At 52.3% G+C, this 18600-nt stretch overlaps 4 protein-coding genes across 4 annotated transcripts; 2 read left to right on the top strand and 2 right to left on the bottom strand.

Moving 5' to 3' along the window:
- Window positions 1-6617: 6617 nt before the first annotated feature.
- P170DRAFT_421098 (guanine nucleotide exchange factor) lies at window positions 6618-10176 on the top strand (the record flags this gene model as incomplete). The annotated part of the gene is made up of 2 exons (XM_024847340.1): window positions 6618-7133; window positions 7210-10176. The coding sequence occupies 2 exons, from the start codon at window positions 6618-6620 to the stop codon at window positions 10174-10176; spliced, it is 3483 nt and encodes a 1160-aa protein (XP_024709677.1).
- Window positions 10177-10925: 749 nt separating this feature from the next.
- On the bottom strand, window positions 10926-14017 carry P170DRAFT_505143 (putative DNA mismatch repair protein (Mlh3)). The gene is made up of 2 exons (XM_024854263.1): window positions 13554-14017; window positions 10926-13497 (listed from the first exon to the last, which is right to left on the bottom strand). The coding sequence occupies exons 1-2, from the start codon at window positions 13798-13800 to the stop codon at window positions 10985-10987; spliced, it is 2760 nt and encodes a 919-aa protein (XP_024709676.1). The 5' UTR covers window positions 13801-14017; the 3' UTR covers window positions 10926-10984.
- A 384-nt stretch (window positions 14018-14401) lies between these two features.
- Window positions 14402-15897, bottom strand: P170DRAFT_346586 (FAD/NAD(P)-binding domain-containing protein; the record flags this gene model as incomplete). The annotated part of the gene is made up of 2 exons (XM_024843572.1): window positions 14402-15697; window positions 15769-15897. The coding sequence occupies 2 exons, from the start codon at window positions 15895-15897 to the stop codon at window positions 14402-14404; spliced, it is 1425 nt and encodes a 474-aa protein (XP_024709675.1).
- An 891-nt stretch (window positions 15898-16788) lies between these two features.
- P170DRAFT_15419 (uncharacterized protein) lies at window positions 16789-18485 on the top strand. The gene is made up of 2 exons (XM_024842534.1): window positions 16789-17037; window positions 17101-18485. The coding sequence occupies exons 1-2, from the start codon at window positions 17004-17006 to the stop codon at window positions 18324-18326; spliced, it is 1260 nt and encodes a 419-aa protein (XP_024709674.1). The 5' UTR covers window positions 16789-17003; the 3' UTR covers window positions 18327-18485.
- The last annotated feature ends 115 nt before the right edge of the window (window positions 18486-18600 follow it).

Genomic DNA, 18600 nt, shown 5'->3' with positions numbered 1-18600 from the left:
GACGCGAATCCAACTTGTGTCCACCGTTCGACGATCTGACTCGCGCCCATCGGGCAGGCCCATCACATCTTGGAGCTGGAAAAAAAAAGAATGGATACGATGGTGTCTCCGGGGGAATCATGGGACGGTCGCGATAAGGAGGCGCGGAATCGGGTTTGCGCTGCCACCGGGATTTGGTCATTGGCGAGCTTCAGTCCCGAGCTCAGCTAGTCCCTGAGTCGGTCGCCTCCTTTCGCTCCAGTCATCGTCGAGATGGGAATTCAAGAACCCCATCGGGTGGACACGCTGGGGCGGTGGAGAGAAACCGCGGGCGATGAAACGCACCGCCGGGTGGATGAAGAACAGACAAAAGGGTGACGGACGATGTCATTGATCGTCTGATGGTGTCCGCAGCAGGTTCATTTCTCGAGAGGTGCGAGAGATCTGGATCAACGATGACGGAGGATGCGATCATTGCGATGACGGGGCACGTGACTTGCCGGTTCCTCGCAGTTTTGGACGCTTTGGATATACGCAGAATAACTCCGTGTTTCCTCCCTTGATATCATCGCCTGCGCAGGACGGAACGGTCGCTCCCTCCGACAGGGATTGATCATCCCATCGCCCAGACGGACACGGCACGGGAGTCTGGCTTTCGCTTTGTGAAAGCGACCGTGGCAGATAAGCCGCGACCACGGCCAGGTCCTTTTCATTTCGTGCCGTTCCGCGTTGCTACGTTGTCTGCTCCTCCGGTGGGGTGACGCTGTTGCCAGTGTCGCCCAAAGATGTCATCTTGTTGGTCCAGGAACATCCCGTCCCAGGGAACGCGACCATGGATTGACGAGTGGGGAGCGAGGCGCGTGCTCCTGCGGCACAGAAAGCGCCTGAACCTCGGTTCTGATCCCTGCCTTCCCGGTCGCGATCCAGGGGAAAGGTGGATGTCAACCGTCCGAAATCGAGCTGCGCGGTCTCGTCACAATTGCATTTCTCCCGGGATGGACGAAAGGAGCCCGACGAAGTATACAAAGAAAGATAAGCCGATGGAGCATGCGCCGTTCCATCGTTTGGAAGGCAATGTCTGGCCTCGATCTCCTCTAGTCGCAGCTCCCCGGCCCATATATCCAGTCCATCGATCATCTAGTCTCCCTAGTCCCTACTAATGACTTAGTCGGCGGATTTAGTGCCAATTGGTGACCGGCCAGCGCTTTAGTCCCGCATACGAGAGTGAACACGTGCCTGTGACTGGCGCTCGTCCAAGCATTGACCCCAAGACCCGGCTAACGAGTTCTTTGTTCTCTGCCGGCGAGGACCGTCGGAGCTGTTTTTTTTTTTTTTTCCCTTCTTTTTTTTCGGCGTCCTAGCTCATGGGGTATGATTCATGGCTCATGATCATATAGTGGCCTCGACTGGACGATTCGCGGCATTAACGGTCGGTATCACCCGGTCCTACTACCTACCTACCTATTGAGTTCACTGTACGCAGGCAGTACTCTGTATACTTGGTGGAAGCCATTGTGTGCCCCCTTCCGTGCGCCGCACATAGGAAGAAAATAAAAAAGATCCATGGTTCAATAATTCAGAAGATCACGTCGACCGTGCCAGATCAGTCATATCGCCTCTGCCAAAGGCATGGCAATGGCACCGTCAGACTGTCAAAACATGCAAGTCGGCGTAAGCCCTAGACGCCACTCCACGATCCAGGCGCCACAAAATTTGCCTTGACTGCGCCAGATCCTAAAACGACTAGCTCCTACAAAGAGGACAGGGAATCGGAACCATCATCCGGGTCGAGTCTTTGTCTTTTTGAGCTCGAAATGGTCTAAACTTTATCGGTCGGGGAAACGCAATAGCTTTCGATGAGAGGAAGGGGAGTGGCAAGCCCTGGATGGCGAATGAGCGATAGAATATAGATTCGGGCGCCCCGGAGGCCTCGAATTGGCCTGATGCATGTGCTACATCATATCTCATATTTCTCCTCCCCTGTCTGGGATATTACTGCTGCGGCAGTAGGGATGATCAGAACCCAGGAACCAGGCCGATGGATTTGCTGCAGATGCAACGCGTCTATGTACGTCCGTCCTGAGGATATGTCTATCGTCATCGAGGAGAGCAGTGGGAGTGCTTTGACATCGCGTAGGGTATGTGGATGAGCAGCATTATATTACCCTACCGGATTTCTCAACGCGGTGGATGGGTCGTCGATCATTGACTCCCAACTGTGGATCAGAAACACGCGATGGAGCACAGATAGCTAGATGGTTACCTGCTAAGGACCTCTCTATCCCGGGGAAGGATCCCACCCGGAACAGCCACCCAGCGCCAACTCCGAGACATCACCGGAGCTGCGAAAGACCCAAAAATTGTCACGTACGCCTCCGAGGCTACCGTGCACACCATCTTTCCAACGATCCGGACCTGGAGCTGCCCAGGTAGAGTTTATGCACCGAATGGAGTCACCCTCCAATTTTGGGGCAAGTATACGCAGTAAACATAAACCCGCATTGACGGAGAGGGCACAAAGTGTAAAGTCCGCCAGTCTGGTATGCACAAGCCCTTTTGAATTTGGATTTTTACCCTTGCGTCGCAATTATCGCCCTTTGCCATTTGAATTAGTTATTATTGCCTTTTTTGACTAATGGGCTAATACGGCTAGTTAGTTCACCATGCTAGTTCCCACGGAGTAACTCACTACTCCGTGGTCCCTTAACCTAGTTATGAAAGTCATTGATGAATAACGACAAGAGGATCCCACTGAGAATAGAAACATCCCGTCGCGTAGGGATCCAGAGCATGCATCATGACGGAATTGAAGGATTGGCTCATCGCTCTTGCACCTCCACCACCCGCGACAGGGCGTGCCTCTGCAGATCGCTAGGTTACCTGCGTTCGCTTTGTGCTACACGCTGCCCTCCGTCAAGAACCCCAAGAACATCGGCCGTTATTTGGGGAGAGTCTGTGATATTCAGCGGGCGAAAAGTAAGGCTGAGGGCATCCGCCGCACCTATTTTAGCCGGGGTCTTGGAAAGAGTCTGGAAAGTGGTTAGATTCTGGCCGTTGCCCGCAGGCTAGTTCCTTCGTATGGACCAACCTGCTCCAGAAGTACTAGCCCGACCGACCTAGTCAGCTTTAGTGGTTTAGTCTCTTGAGCTTGGGGAGACCGTCGTACGGTGACCGGCCGTGATGCATCGCTCCATCCCCTTCCCCCTGTTCCCCGTGACAGTCGACATGTCGAATCGTCTAAATTTCAACCTTTATTATTATGAGTATTTATTTGCTTAGTGCCAATCCCTGACCCAGTGGCACTATTTTCTAAAAAAAAAAATACCCTTTTTTTTTTCTTCTTTTTCTTTTTCTCTCTTTTTCTCCTTCTCTCCGGCTTTCGAGGTTACATTGAGGCCAGGCCCAGGCAAAGCCGTCCCCCTGGCTCTGATTTTTGAGAATGGACCAGACGCGTGCAGCACCGCATGCTATCTTGCAGGGCAAGCATCGCATGAATCAGAAACCCCAAAGCATGGGACTTTGGAGCATTTATCTGGTTGTCGGGGACGAAGGTTCTGTCAACCGTGGGACGGTTGCTGCGATGTCGATCCCCACCAAAGCCCCCAAAAATTGGCCCTCGTCTTTGGATTTTGTCAGCTATTTGTTATCATGGGATTGTCATTAGGCTTTTTGGGGTCTGTAGGGGTCCTCCGAATTTTTTCATATGATCATGATTCCCGTCCGCCATACGGCGTGTTATGCTTTATTATTCAGCCTCGAGGCCGTGCCTGCGAGGGGGGGAAAGGCAGATCAAGGGCAGCATTTTTCTTCGCCACCGGTGCCAATTAGTGTCTTGGCCTGTCGGATGGTCAATCATAATTAGAAGGGCAATCCTTCGACAAGCCAGCCGGCCCGACAGATAGACGGACAGGCAGAGAAAAGAAAGGACGAGAAGCAATCAGCGAGGCCGCGCATCCTTGTTTTGTCCATGCAGGTCTTTGCACACCTCTCTCTCTTCATCGGTGGAACCGTGCCTGGGAACGGGGTTATCTATTGACTGTCAGTGTCAGTCAGTCCTTTCGTCGCCGGGGCAGGTATCAGTTTTCAATGTTTTTTTTTTTTTCTTCTCTCTGTCTCTCTCGCTCTCTCTCCCCTCCGACCGAGGATTTCCAGAAAAGGAGAAAATTAATATGGGATGATGGCAGGACCATTATTAGGGTTATTATAAGGATTGCAAAAGTACCGGCAATTAAGGGGCAGGACGTGGTCCGGTTGGTTCCTTTCGAGCCGTTTTTAATATGACATAAATTAATGATTGGTGTCTGCACTCTAAAGAGGGGGGGAGGACAACCCAGAAAATAGATTAATCCGACTAGTCCTGGCCGGAGGGAAGCCAGGCGGCAGGATTCACGTTGTTCGGGCGAGTCAAGCAGAGCAGAGTCGAGAAACAAACGAACAAACGAACAAAAGAACGACCGCGTAGGGACTCCCGTGCGGATTTCCTCAGGGCTTGTCGAGTCCGCCTGGCAAAGCGTTCAATTCGATCGAAGCTGCCGACGAAGAAAATGTGATGGCCGATCGGCGCCTGCTTTGGGTGGCCACTAGTGCTGGAATGGGCTTAGTGTGATTATTCTGTTCTGTTTTTTTTTTTTTTTTTTTCTTTTCTTTTCTTTTTTTTTTTTTTATATTTTTTCTTGGGTTTTTATTTTATTTTATTTTATTTTTATTTTTTTGATTTTAATTAAATTATTTTTATTTTTATTTGATTTGATTTTTCCTCTGGCAGGCATTCATCGTTGCTTTTTCCAGGTGTTTTTCTCTCTCTTCTGCATCTTCCATCGTCGATCAAATCAGAGATATTTGATCGCAGAGCATTGCTGTTTTTCGGTTTCCGTTTCTTTTTGGTTCAGGTTTTTCAGGCACCTTTAGGCCAACCCACGGATCACCTGCTCCACGACCCTCGTCTTCGCCCTCTTCCTCATCGCCATCCATCATCTTTTCGTCTTCTTCCGTCTCGCAAAGTGTCCGGCTTAGTCTGCCGACTGAAAATCTGGCTACTAGTAGACCGTCGCCCACGGTGACTTGACGCGATCGATTTTATAGTCGTGCTCTTGCTTGGGTCGACCGCGACCTAGTGATTTAATCTAGACATGATCCACCCGAGAACCGGTGGATAACATTAACGACGCAGGTCAGTTGCTCCAACTGCCCTTCTGCTTTCTCCATCTCGCTAGTCTGGAGAAACTGGCTTTGGCTTTGCGGTTTTACTTTACTCTGGACTCGACTGGGTCCTCTGCGTCCCGTTGTGCCCCCTCCCTCCACCGTTCTTTATTTCGCCTTCATAACACCCTCCGTTATTATTCCGGCCTATTTTTATTCTGGCTCTTCCTCGCCTCCCGAACTATTCCCCATATCCATCTGGATCTTCCCATCTTTCTCTCCTCCTTTCCCTCTCTCTCTCCTTCCCTCCCCTCCCCCAATTGTCACTCCCTCCGACATTGTGATCCTTCCTTCTTTCTTATTCTCTTTGTCCTTGTTCTGAAATCAATTTCCTTGTCTGGATAATTGCTGGTCTTTCGGTCTTTCATTGCTGCTGGTGGCAAACTCCCATTCGACCACTCTAACCGAGCTCCGTCCGCAGAACGTTCATTTCCTCGCCGATTGCTGCGCCGTGTCTTGAACGTCCTTTCTCGCCCTTGCGTATCCTCGCTGCGAAGACCCAGATCAACATTGCTCTCCCCCGCGTTCCCTCGGGGTCTTCGAGATTCTCGGTGCTCCTTCTTTCGTCATCTTCGTCGATCGCATCCGGATTCTGCTCTCTCTTTCCCCTTCGATTCTTGTTTTCGCAAGATTCCGACCCCGGATCGTGGTCCTTGCTGCCATCCCATCATCTCGTTCGAGGAGGCAGGCTTTCCTCATCCCACCCGGACTGAGTCTTCGGCCCTGTCGACGTCTCCTGGCCCTTTCTTATTTGTTTACTATTCTCCTAACCACCTTAAACTGCCCGTGCTCGTGCGAGTCGGGTCTCCCTCTCCGTCCTGGAATCCCTCGTTTTGAATCCGGGTTCGAGAACGTGTCTGTAGCTGGTGCCAGAGACAGTCACGCCTGGTCGATTCAAGGGAGATTTAGAAAAAAAAAAATTAAAATTAAAATCCCAATCATTTCGCTCTATGCGTGTCTAGGAAGGTACGTCTGGTTACCAGGTTGCCCTTCCCCGGCATTCCTTCCATTCCTTCCCCTCCCTAGAATCCGGCATTCCCTAGGTGATGCTCAACTCCCTTTCAAAACACTCCCTCTCTTTCCCAAACACTTGTCTCCCAGCCCTCTCGTGCAAACGAGGGACCTTTCCGTTGACACTTGTGCATTCTTGTGCTTGTCAATCTTGTCGGTTCCGAAATCATCTCAACTTTCGTTGACTGCGGACACATCTATCACTCTCACGGCCTTGATCTGCCCGAGTGTTCAGCGCCATTGATCTTAATTTTTTTTTTTTTGGCCCATTACCAGTACAAACAGTTTCTCATGTTCCCGGTGAATTGATACTCTAGGATGTCAATCTTGCTCACTCTCGCTTAATTCTGTGGTCAGTGACCTCGTGTGTCCGGCGGGACCAACCCAAGGAAAACGACCTTCAAATTATCAATTGGACTGCAGAAGACATGGAACCAATGAAGGCACACATTGCGCCGTTGAAAATCGAAAAGGAACACTCAAACTTCCACACAAACCGCTACTATTCCTCCCAACAACAGTCTGAAATGACTCCTCCTTTAACACCTTATACGACCACCGCCACGTCTCAAGACGACACCATGGATCGAACGGAAACTCCGAGAGCCGTTTTCCACAACTATCTTCGCGCATTCTATCCTTTTCATCCCACTGGGGACGTGTCCCCTTCCACCGTCACGCTGCCCTTGGATCAGGGCGACATCATTTTGGTGCATTCAGTTCATACCAACGGATGGGCAGATGGCACGCTACTAGATACAGGCGCCCGCGGCTGGCTACCGACCAACTACTGCGAAGCTTACGACCAACTACCGATGCGCCCGCTCCTGAAGGCATTGACCGACCTCTGGGACATTATCCAAGGCGGATGTGACTTCCCTCTGAGGGACTTCTGCAATCAGGACAATGTGAAAGGCTTGATTGCGGGTGTCCGGTTCCTCCTTGTAAGTGTTCGCTGCTTTTTCTTTTGGGGAAAGGAAACAAGCAAGAATCTGGTGTTCTAACCGTGATGTTTGCTAGGAAAAATCGGAATGTCTGACCCGCGATTCGATTCTGATTAGGGGCCATGATGGGTTGCGCAGGAACCGTAAAGCGTTGCTCGCAGACCTGTCTTCCCTCGTTAGAACCACCAAAAAGTGCCAAGAAATGTCCAACGGGAATGCCACGGAGGACGAGGTGTACATGATGGATGAAATGCTTCTCAAGGCCTTCCGAATCGTGACTCGAGGGGTGCGATTCCTTGACGTCTGGAACGAGGAAGTGGGCTTGAGCCGTACAATTGCCGAATTGGAGCAGCATTCGACCCATTTCGACCTGCCGCCTACACCCGCATCTGACACATTCGACACGGCTGCCTCGGAAGCTGACACCGAACGAAACGAGTCCAGACTCTTGAACCGGAGCCGATTGGACATGAGCCGTGCATCCAACCGAACGGACACGGTGGACTCCCAGCCGCCTCGCCCCGTATCGGTCACGACCAAGCGGATCTCCATCTCCCATCGGGTGTCTTACTCCGGTCCCGCTGCCGCATCCCGGAACCCGAATCTGGCGTCCGAGCGACTCAACGCCACTTACGACGCGTTTCTCGGGGTGCTCGGCTCGTTCATTGGCTTGCATCTACAGTCTCGACCCTCGACAGAGCTGGTCGTGACCACGGAGCAGGCCGTGCGGTCCTGCCGCGGCCTGCTCACGGTCGTCGAAGCGGTCTGTGAACACGACCCGCAGGGCAGCGGACTTCTGGAACAAGCACGGGATACCATGTACGAAAGACTGTCCGAGCTTGTCTATGCGGCACGGGATGCCTTCCGACCCGCTCACTCCCCGGAGGATGAGCTGGTCTTTTTGCCCGATGAGGGCAAGCGGCTGGTCGACGCCGCCACTGACTGTGTCAGAGGAGCCGGGAATTGCTTGGCCAAAGCTCGCCGGGTGCTTGAGCAGTGCGGTGATTTCGAACTGGAGCCGATTCCCACCGACGCGGCGACGACCCCAGATGCCAACGCCACTCCGCAACCGCAGCGAACTGGCAGCCTCACCGCAGACGAGACTCGCTCCCAGGACCAGTCCCTGCGACTCCCGCCTCCTCCCCTCCAGATTCCCATCGGTAACCGCTCCTCTACCTCCACCCCCGGCCTTACCGATGATACTACGCCGTCATCATTCAACTCTCGCGCAGGAATGGCTACCCCGGACACTGCCATTGCCGACCTCTCTTCCATGCCCTCTACCACCGTTCTATCCAACAGCCTAGACAAGATCTCCTTCGCATCCTCGATGCAAGAAGCTGCGGAGAATGCCCCCAATCGTAACAGCCACCCTAAATCGGAGGTCAGCGAGTCCTTCGGTCGGGGCGTTACGAGCACCGGCAGCAGTTTCACATACAACAGCCACCTTCGGGATTCAGAAATGAGCGGGGTGTCCCAGACATCCACTCGGGCCACGTCTCCGGACATCGGAAACCATTACCAGGTGCCATCCCTCAAAGGCAGCGTCAGCCACTCGACTCTCGCGGAGGAGAACGAAGAGACGGAAGCCAACATCCTTGAGAAGACCTACGCGCATGAGCTTATCTTCAAGGATGGTCAGATCATGGGCGGTAGCATCCGCGCTCTCGTCGAGAAACTCACCGCCCACCAGTCGACCCCGGATGCCATGTTCGTATCGACATTCTACCTGACATTCCGTCTCTTTGCCACCCCGCTCGAGTTCGCGGAAACTCTTGTGGATCGATTCAACTATATCGGCGATACTTCGCACGCCGCAGGCCCCGTCCGTCTCCGGGTCTACAACGTGTTCAAGGGCTGGTTGGAGGCCCACTGGCGCCATGATTGTGACAACACGGCCTTGGATTATATTGTCAACTTCGCCAACACGACGCTAATGCACAACTTGCCCTCCGCCGGAAAACGCCTGGCGGAGCTGACGGACAAGGTCTCGAAGGTCCATGGACCCGTTGTACCGCGTCTGATGTCTTCAATGGGCAAGACCAACACAGCAACGGCACATTACGTGCATCCGGACACGCCCTTGCCGCCCCCCATACTGACCAAGAAGGAGGCGAACCTGCTCAAACAGTGGAAGAACGGCGAAGCCAATATCACGATCCTGGATTTCGATCCCATGGAACTGGCCCGTCAGTTCACCATCAAGGAATCGCGCATCTTCTGCGCCATTCTTCCTGAAGAATTACTGGCGACAGAATGGATGAAGAAATCGGCCTCCTTGGCCGTCAATGTCCGGGCCATGTCTACTCTGTCAACGGACCTGGCGCACCTGGTTGCCGATTCGATTCTTCAATTGGAGGAGCCGAAGAAACGCGCGGTCATTATCAAGCACTGGGTCAAGATTGCTAACAAGTGCTTGGAGTTGAATAACTATGACTCCCTGATGGCCATCATCTGCTCGCTCAACTCATCCATGATCTCCCGACTCAAGCGGACATGGGAAGTGGTGTCGCAGAAGACCAAGACGACGCTCGAGTTTCTCCGGGGTATCGTGGATGTCTCGCGCAACTATGCCGTTCTCCGGCAACGGCTCCAGGGCCACGTCCCTCCGTGTCTGCCCTTCGTCGGCACATACCTGACAGACCTCACGTTTGTCGACCATGGCAACCAGCCACTACGCAGCCTCCCCACGGACGATGGCGATATGGCCGTGATCAACTTCGATAAGCATATGAAGACGGCCAAGATTATCAGCGAGCTGCAGCGATTCCAGATCCCCTACCGCCTAACCGAAGTTCCCGAACTACAGGCATGGATGCAGAACGAGCTGATCCGCGTGCGCTCGAACGGCGAGAAGAGTCTGCAGACGTTCTACCGCCGATCGTTGGTTCTGGAACCTCGCGAATCTCACGCAACCCAGCGACCCAACCTGCAGAGCGAGACCAGCTCGTCCTCGTCGATCTTGGAGAATGCCAAGGACAAGTTTGATTTCCTGTCCTGGACTCATCCCTCCAAAGCCAAGTCGGTAGCGACGAATGGCTAAATCGGGTGACTCTTCGCTTAACGGCCGTGTTATGACTTTTACGACAGCCATCTTCCTTCTATAATGCTCTCTTTTATCTCATACGGAGTTATTATCTTTATCACTATTACGCACCACCTCCTTATTCCCTTACCATTCTGTTATTGTGCATATTTTATTACTTATATTTTCTTTTTCTTTTTTCGGGAGGCCTTTGTGATATCTTTTCTATTCCAACGATTCTTTCCTTGCTCTGAACAAAAGCGACATTGGATCAGGATAATGCCGGATGGAGTCAGCGGATTCTTCAAAACAAAAGGGTGATTTCAAATCGGTGCCAGGAAAATCACAAAAAGTGGGATATACTATACACGGTTACTATCAAAGCCTCGCGGCTGGGAATCTTCTTGCACACATTTGACGGGGACTATCCACGCCCCTTGTCTATTCCGTTTCCTTTCTTTGTCTTCTTATTTTCTTTTTATACCTCTGCTTTTTTTGTTTTCTGCATCGGATTATACCTTTTCATGTATCACCCTGGTTTTGGACATGTTGGATACATTTTTGTTTTTGTTTTGGCTGTCGCAAGGACTGTGTTACTACTTTGGGTTATTGGATAGGATCTGGAAAGGCTACGGCAGGAATACGGGTTGGGACTTGAATGGATGACCGGTTAGCGTTGGGAGGATTGCATGTATTTTATCTTGTATATATATCTGGTTGGTTGACACCTTCGACTAATATCATCGATGTGTCCTATCATTATCGTTCTTGGATATTCCCGACTTCGTAGGGCTGTTTGGTATGCTCCTTTCCCGAGAAGGCTGGTTTAGAAGCCAGGCTCCCAATTTTGGAACGCTCCCATGAATCCGTCTTCACTTGGATCTTCTCCGTGCTCCTCATCACCATCCAATTTACCAACCACATCAACAATGGGAATCATCGATGGTCGTCCGTGTGCACACTGGAATGGAAACACGCATTGCGCCAACCGGCTCACTAGATGCTGGCATTCCTCGACCGTGAGCTCGTCGTTGAACATGATCGCCGTTCGACAGGCGCGAGAATTCAGCAGGTCGATCAGCCCCTGTGGGCATCCCTTGAGCCGGCCTACCCATCCCTGGTCTTCGTCTGTGCGATCCGGCCGCCTCCCCGTTTCCTCGCGGCTCCAAAGCTCGCCGCGAATCAGTTCAATTACCAAATTTGGCTCCATCCGGCATCGTTCGGCGATGAGCAAAGGAACTCTGTGCACGAAGATAAAGGCGGATCTCTCCCCAGGTTTCTGCTCAACGGTGTAGTCAATACCCCAGGATCCAAAAAAGTCCCGGTGCCGTCCAAAAAGGGTCTGTTCTACAGAAGGTATCTCAAAAACCAATGGATCCAATGGGACAGATTGGATACGCCTGGAATCACCCGGTGAAGGTACGAACAATTCCTCGAAGAGGGCCTCAACACGGCAGCGCTCATCTGCCGCATGCTGATCGATAAGAACCAATGTAGTTGCGAGGGCCTCGCTGGCTTCGTGGACAGGGGTGGTTTTTAGTTTGACCAAGATAAACTTTTGTTCGACCTGGGCAATGACTTCTGTATTTTCAAGGTCTTGCTTGAGCAGTTTGCCCCGAAACTTCGATATTCTAGCGGTTTCAAAGCCGCACAGCTCACCTGATACGTCGCGGGTCCTGGTTTCTATGGTGTCGGGCACACTGTTGTGGCCTGCATCAATTGCATGTATGGGCTGCTCGGAGCGACGAAAAGTGGGATTTTCCCAATGATTTAAAAGGTTGCTAACCCATGTATTTTGAGCAGACACCGCTGACCTTGGACGATCTCCAAGCCTCAAGGTCCGCGCAGTCTGGAGAAACCCTGTTGATCGAGGTCTTTGGTCTGCCAGATTGGTAACAATGTGTGAAGCCCCGCTGACTGATTGGCCAGTTCGCGAGTTGATCAAGTGGCTTCGTCCAGTATAGGGATCAGTCCAGGGCACTATTCGATCCGCTGTAGACTCATCTTTGTCGTACAATATCCTTGAAGGGTTGTCATTTCCATCTTGCCGCGGTTCTGCAGGCTTCGATTGTTCGATGGCCATAGACATAGCCAATGGAGACTCTTCAATGGTAGTTTGTTCGTCCACTTTCAATGAGCGACCGGGGCCACTCTCTGGAATAAACTTTCCAGAATGTGCGCTAAGAGAGTCTTTGGCACTCTTGAATTTAGACCAAGTCCCCAACTCCTCGCCGCTGCGCCTTGTGGGAATAGGAAAGCTGGGTAGCTTAACATGACCATTGAGCGTTTCTTCGGTACTGAAGTTGTCTGAATGGCCTGTTGCCACCGTTGGGTTGCCGGTGTCTTGGGCGGCCAATTGTGCCTGGTTCGTCTTCCTTTTCCTTTTTTCTGCGCGTGGGCGGAGACCGTGCTGTTTTAGAAATTCATTTATCATAGCTGCAAGTACGTCCATGATGCGTTGGATGGATTTGTCTGACTCGGGAAAATGATCGCCATCATTAATTTCTCGGGCATTGGTTTTTATGCGTATATAGAACACCGGCCACTTGTTTACAGTTTTGGCCATTGGATTGGATTTTGCACCACTATGATCACCAAGAGGTTCGGCTAGATCCGTGTGCAGAAAGGGCATCGGTGGCCCTCCCATAGCACCAAAATCCGATAAAGTGAATAAATTGTTGATCTCGCTATAAAGCAGGTTTGCACTGTTTCGTGGATAGATTGGATTCATCCCTATCGAGATGAACTGAACCTTTTTTGCGGGGCTTGGCTTCAGGGATATGGCAGCATGGATCGAGAGGTCGGGAAGAGTAGCCGAGACAGCGTTCCAACATTGAGTGTTTTGAAATTCGGCTAAACCTGCTTGCGCAAGGACGGAGCTTATGCGCTGCAAATCTAACGTACCATCTGCTGATTGGCTCTGATTGCGCGGACGTATGACGAGCTTTTTATCTCGACTGGCATCAGATATTACTAGCTTTGTAAGACTATCGTTTGCCAGCATGAGAGAGACTAAAAGCTGTCTGAGTTCATCCCACAGACGATCGACTTCGTCGGGCTTCTGGAGAGCTAGTGCTCGGTTTTTAACGCGCACAGGCATATTTCCGAAAAGATCATTGACGGTAACGCTGGTCCCATGGCTGTTAAACCTCAGCCCTCGCGAGGCTGGAGCCGGAACCAGTCGAGCAACCGGCGTTGCGTGGTGAAATATTAGTGTGTTAGTGCTAGGATGGTGGATATGATGAGACGTGATGGTCAGTAACGAGAGAGAGGCCAATGAAGCCAAGAAAGATCCTCGCTGCCCATACACCTCCCGCCCCGAGTGAAGCCTCGAAGTATCTGTCTGCAGATGAGCAAATAGGCGCAAGCAGCTGACAGGCTAGTGTCGCACATACGATACGGCTTCCCCAGGCCGCTGTCGGATTCAAACTCAGCCGGTAGAATTCCATACCCATCATCATCTATCACGCAGCCACCCCGCTGGAAGTCAACCGTGACATAGACGACATGGGCATTTGCATCCAATGCATTTTTCACTAGTTCAACAACCACGCCATTCAGATGCGTGATGATCGTGGAAGACTTCAGTTTCGCTACCACTTCGGACGGAAGCAATTCGATTCTTTGATCGTTTGAAGACATTTCAAGAGCTGTTCTGTGGGTTGGTATGCCGGATATGAGCACTGGAGTACTTCATTCGGCATGATGGCGAACCGTTGGTGCAGCTGCTACGCTGGCATCAATGAATAACCAGCGGGACGTCGCAGAGAGGGCTGACTGAGCATAAAACATTTCGAACACAAGATGTATTATGTTTGCAGGAAAGACGTCGACAGGGTAAGCACTGCCATGGTGAGTTGTCGGGCTGAGAAGGAGGACGAATAGTAGTTTCGGGGAAGCAACGGAGGATGATGTCGTCCTTGGCACGTGACACTTCCCATTTCACGGGGCGATTGGCAGACGGGCTTCTTCAAGTCTACATCTACCCAGCCCAGATACCACTCCCCCTCCCACCAAGTCAGTCTGGGAAGAAAGAACACTATATCACTGTCATTAGCTCATGCCGTGTGTCTATCTTGAAGTCCCTTATGGACATGAGTTATTACTATAGTATTATTGACCAAAACGCATGTATGTACTCCCAAACCATCGTCACGCGTCTCTAGAGAACATGAGGTGAAACAGAACGTACTTCACTAAGTGTACGGTTGAACGACGAGGAAACAGGGTATCGTTTCACGAACTATCGAGAAAGAGGGTTGTTGGCCAACCATGGGATCTCCACATCGAGACAGTTGGCGACTCGCATGGCTGAAAAGATACAACCCTCTAGCATAACCATGCCATCCCAGCACCAGCCCCCGACGAGGAAGACGTTTCCGTCTCCATTCCTCCAGGCTTCCTGCTTCTCCCCCAGGAAGTGCTGATAGGGCGTGGTGTTGACCACGCGGTTGACGATGGCCCTACTCCTAGTCGTTCGCAACACACGAGTAAACTTGGCCCGGTGGACGACCTTGTCCGGATCAATGGGGCCAATCGGAAAGGTGGTTATAAGGGCAGATGAAGGATGTTCGTGTATCGACTCCGATGCTGATAAATCGGAGCAGATGTGGATTGGCTGCGCAAGATTGAACCCCACAGACGAGTTGGATTGGTCCGGGCGCATCTGCTGCTTCAGATGATTGCTACATCGAGATATGCGGGAGAAATCATAATGTACAACCGATTCCACAGGGACAGTCGGTATTTCAGCCATGACTTTCCGTAGAGGAGGGAAGATTGCACCGACGACATCAGGGGTGACCGCCATAATCACAAAATCAAAGGACTCGGCATGGGCCTGACCGTCTCTAGTGGTCCAACTCACCTGGACCTCGTTGTTGCCGATGTCCTGGACTTGCGAAACCTTGGCGCCATAGTGTACCTTTTGATTCTCGGCCAGTTTCTCCTGAACTTTGCGCACACCCCCGACGACAAGGAAATGGGGCTTTCTGAAGGTCCTCCTTTCATATTCGACAATGTCATTTGCAGGAAACGCAAGCACGGCGTCATGTGTGCATGTTGTCACACTTGACACTAGCGGGAGTAGATAATTGTTGACATAGTACCGGGGTAACCGAATCCGTTCCAGGTACTGGCGAAACGACTCGTCCTTTCCAAAAGTAGGCGCCGGTCTGGGCTTGACCCAGAAGCAACAGGCCGTGAACCAGAAATAACATATCGCCAGGTAAACGAGTTCTAAAATCCACGCACCGAACGAGCTCTCGACCGGTTGTAGCGGAGGAATTGTATGGTTGTTGGACGAATGGATAAAGTGGGGAGAGATTTGTTGCCCTTCCGACTTGGGGAGGCTTGATAGGGTATATATAAATCGTGGTGAGATGAACTTTATGTTGAAATATTCGTACATGCGTTTCAAATTTTCATAGTAACCACCCGCGAATACACGCATGGGCAAATCCAGCCGGGATTGTTGAGAGGAAGGACCATCTTTGGTTGCGAGGGTATAGGAAGCCGAATCGAGTGACAAGTGATCCTGCTAATGGTTCCAACAGGGTGTGTTAGCACGCGTTCGTCTGCCTCATGGGTATCATAACAGAAAACAGGTACCATCTCTAAGATCTCAACATCATACCGGCCCCGGCGGTCGGTTCTCAGCAAGAAGGCCGAGATAAGACCAGCCATTCCGGAGCCCACAATCGCAACCTTCTTTCGCGCCGACTCTTGCGCCGCAGACATGATGAGAAAGATACGGTGGTAATCAGTCGTAGGTGGCAGAATGGCAGAATGAGGTGTTGGATGAAGTCAGTACGCCACGTTGACCGGGCGGGTTCCAAGAAATCGATCGGTCGGCCCTGCCAGGGTCTGGCTTTTTCCCTTTTTACTTACAACAGTACGACTAGTTCTGCAGCCTCGGCTAATCCACCGAGGCCCACTTTACTAGTAGCGGAGCCAGCAGCCACCCAGACGAACAGTATTGCCAACGCGAGAGAAAGAACATGTCCGCTGGAGTCTGGGGCCTGGAATTTGGGATCTGGGATCCTCCCAGGAAAATATATAGAACTCAAGAACAAATAGAAAACCCGAGCCTCACAGCGAAGTGACACGAGATGCGTCAACGCCTGACTCGTCGCCGTGCCTGCATCTCGTTTTCTCGCTTCGTGTTTGATCCCATGGAGAGTTAATTAGATTGCGGCCTAGGCAGCGGCAAATCGGGGAGATAAGCAGCCAATGGTTGCATTGCGTAGGAGTACGGCGGCATGGTGATACTCAGTGGTTTATCTCATCCGAATGGGCAGTTCTCTCTTCTCGAAGGGATCATTAAGGATCATTTCTGCAGGACGATCATTCCTTGCGGGAGGCCGACAGACCGGCGCATGTGATCCACCGATGAGTCATCATATTATGCAGTGACTTGTGGGATTGTGCATTATGCATAACTGGCAGGTGACTAACGCTGCTGAGTCAGCACAAATCACCCCGACGCCGCGGGCATCACGTGCATCAGGCGGCCGCTCGTGTTGACTCCTGACGAAGTGCTGGCATCCCTCTTCATCCTTCTCGTTCAATTAGCTTGCTGCCTTTGACTCCCTGACATTTCACCCGCTGTGTCGCTGCGCGTCCCTGCGAACGGTCCCCTGAATTTGCTTCTGGTGCCCTTGAACTGCCCCGCAATCGATCATCCTTCTCCTAGGCCACTCGCATTAGAATCGCCCAGGGTGATTCCTGAGTGGCAACCCACTTTCAGCATCACAAGCTTGCTGGTCTGGTTGATTTGCGTGCTTGCCCATTCAGCTTGGAGAACGCGGTCATTGTCTCTGGTTTCCTTTGCCTGATCGGCCAAGATGGCCACCGCTGAGGGCCCCGCGAGGGCGCACGGTACAGTATTCCGAGGCATTCTTGCCAGGATCTACTGGTTGTCTAACGTCCTGATTCCCGCAGATCGAAACGGTCGTCGCCGTCCATTTTCGAGCTGGATGAAGCGTCTCGCGAACCTCAAAAACTCGACCGATTCAGGCAGCATCCGCTGGTCCAACAAACTCCATTCTATGCCCAAACACAAAGGCCGAGGCCGAGGCCTGAAGAACAACCCCTACCCACTTTCGGGCACCACGCATGTCATCAGCGAATACAACAGTGACAACAACACCTCGGATGCCAGCGAGGTTAGCGAAGAACGGTCGGGCTCGCAGAGCGAACCCTCCCTTGCATACTCGGGATACGAGAATCAGGTTCCGGCAACCAGTGCAAAGTCCACCGCGCCCACCATCTCCACCAACGGCGACACCGCCATATCGGACGCCGCCTACTCCAAAGCCGGGACGATGGCAACGGCCGGCGGCGGCATCAGCTCGAATGGAGGCGGCGAGGGCAGCACCTTTTCATCCCCGGCGCCGTCGGTGCGGTCCCTGACCACGACCTTGACCACCGTGCAATCGGCGGCGCCCTCCGGCCATCTCTACAACGCGCAAAACGCACACCATGCTCATCATCATGCACATCCGACGCAAGGCAGTACGACCCAGCAGGTGCAATTTACACACCAATTTCCCCCTTCTCCGGCCACCGCAGTTCCGCCCCACCTTGCCCCTCACGGTCATTCCGTCACGTACAGCACGGCCACCGCCAACAATATCTTGACCGACAATGCCTCGATTTTGACGCTAGCGTCTTCGTCCAAACGACGCCGAAGAAACTCGCTGGATACGAACGCGTCGGTGCGCGCTTTGGCCCCTTCGTCAGTGTTTGGTGGCAGTCGAGAGAGTTTGCCTTTAAGCGTGCTTAGCGGCAGCGTGGCCGAATCCCCGAATAACCCCGGGGTCCTGAATCGGCCGAGCATGGTTGGATTGGCCAGTGCTGAGCGGATCAGCGTTTACTCGTCCTCGGGCGCGGCGCCGGTCAGCGGAAACGGCGAGCGCGGTAGCTTCTATGCTAACAAGCAGAATTCGGCCACCGGGGACGGGGCCAGCGTTATTAGTGCTGCCCAATCGCATGGCCGACATGATAGCAATGCCGCGAGTATATCCGGGGGCATTGGCAGTCCCTTGAGCGGTCCGTCTGCCGGCCAACCTATGGCGACTGGGCGAATCAGCCGGCGTAGCTCGGGCTGGGGAGAGATCCCGGGCGACGAGAACGAGGAAGAGAAATCAGGGGAGCGAAAAAGATAGGAATTTACGAGGATGAGGTGAAGCGCAAGGGAGGGACCAATTTATGATGGACGACGTTACGCCAAATATTCCCAGATACGGACAGACTGAGCTTGCAGTGTATATTCTTTTTGTTTTTACTTTTCGCCCGCCCTTTCTTTGATACTTCCTACCGATCCTCTCTTTCATATAACGACTAATGCGCGGAGGCTTCGATAGAGAGACAAATTCATGATGGAGTTAGGTTGCTTTTTCCGGGATGCTACGGGTTAGGTGGGTTCGGCTGGGGTTGGAG

This window comes from Aspergillus steynii (assembly GCF_002849105.1).
Source record: "Aspergillus steynii IBT 23096 chromosome Unknown P170scaffold_1, whole genome shotgun sequence".
Classification (NCBI taxonomy): Eukaryota; Fungi; Ascomycota; class Eurotiomycetes; order Eurotiales; family Aspergillaceae; genus Aspergillus; species Aspergillus steynii.
Note: the sequence above shows the minus strand (reverse complement) of the source record. Positions and strands in the feature narration are given on the sequence as shown.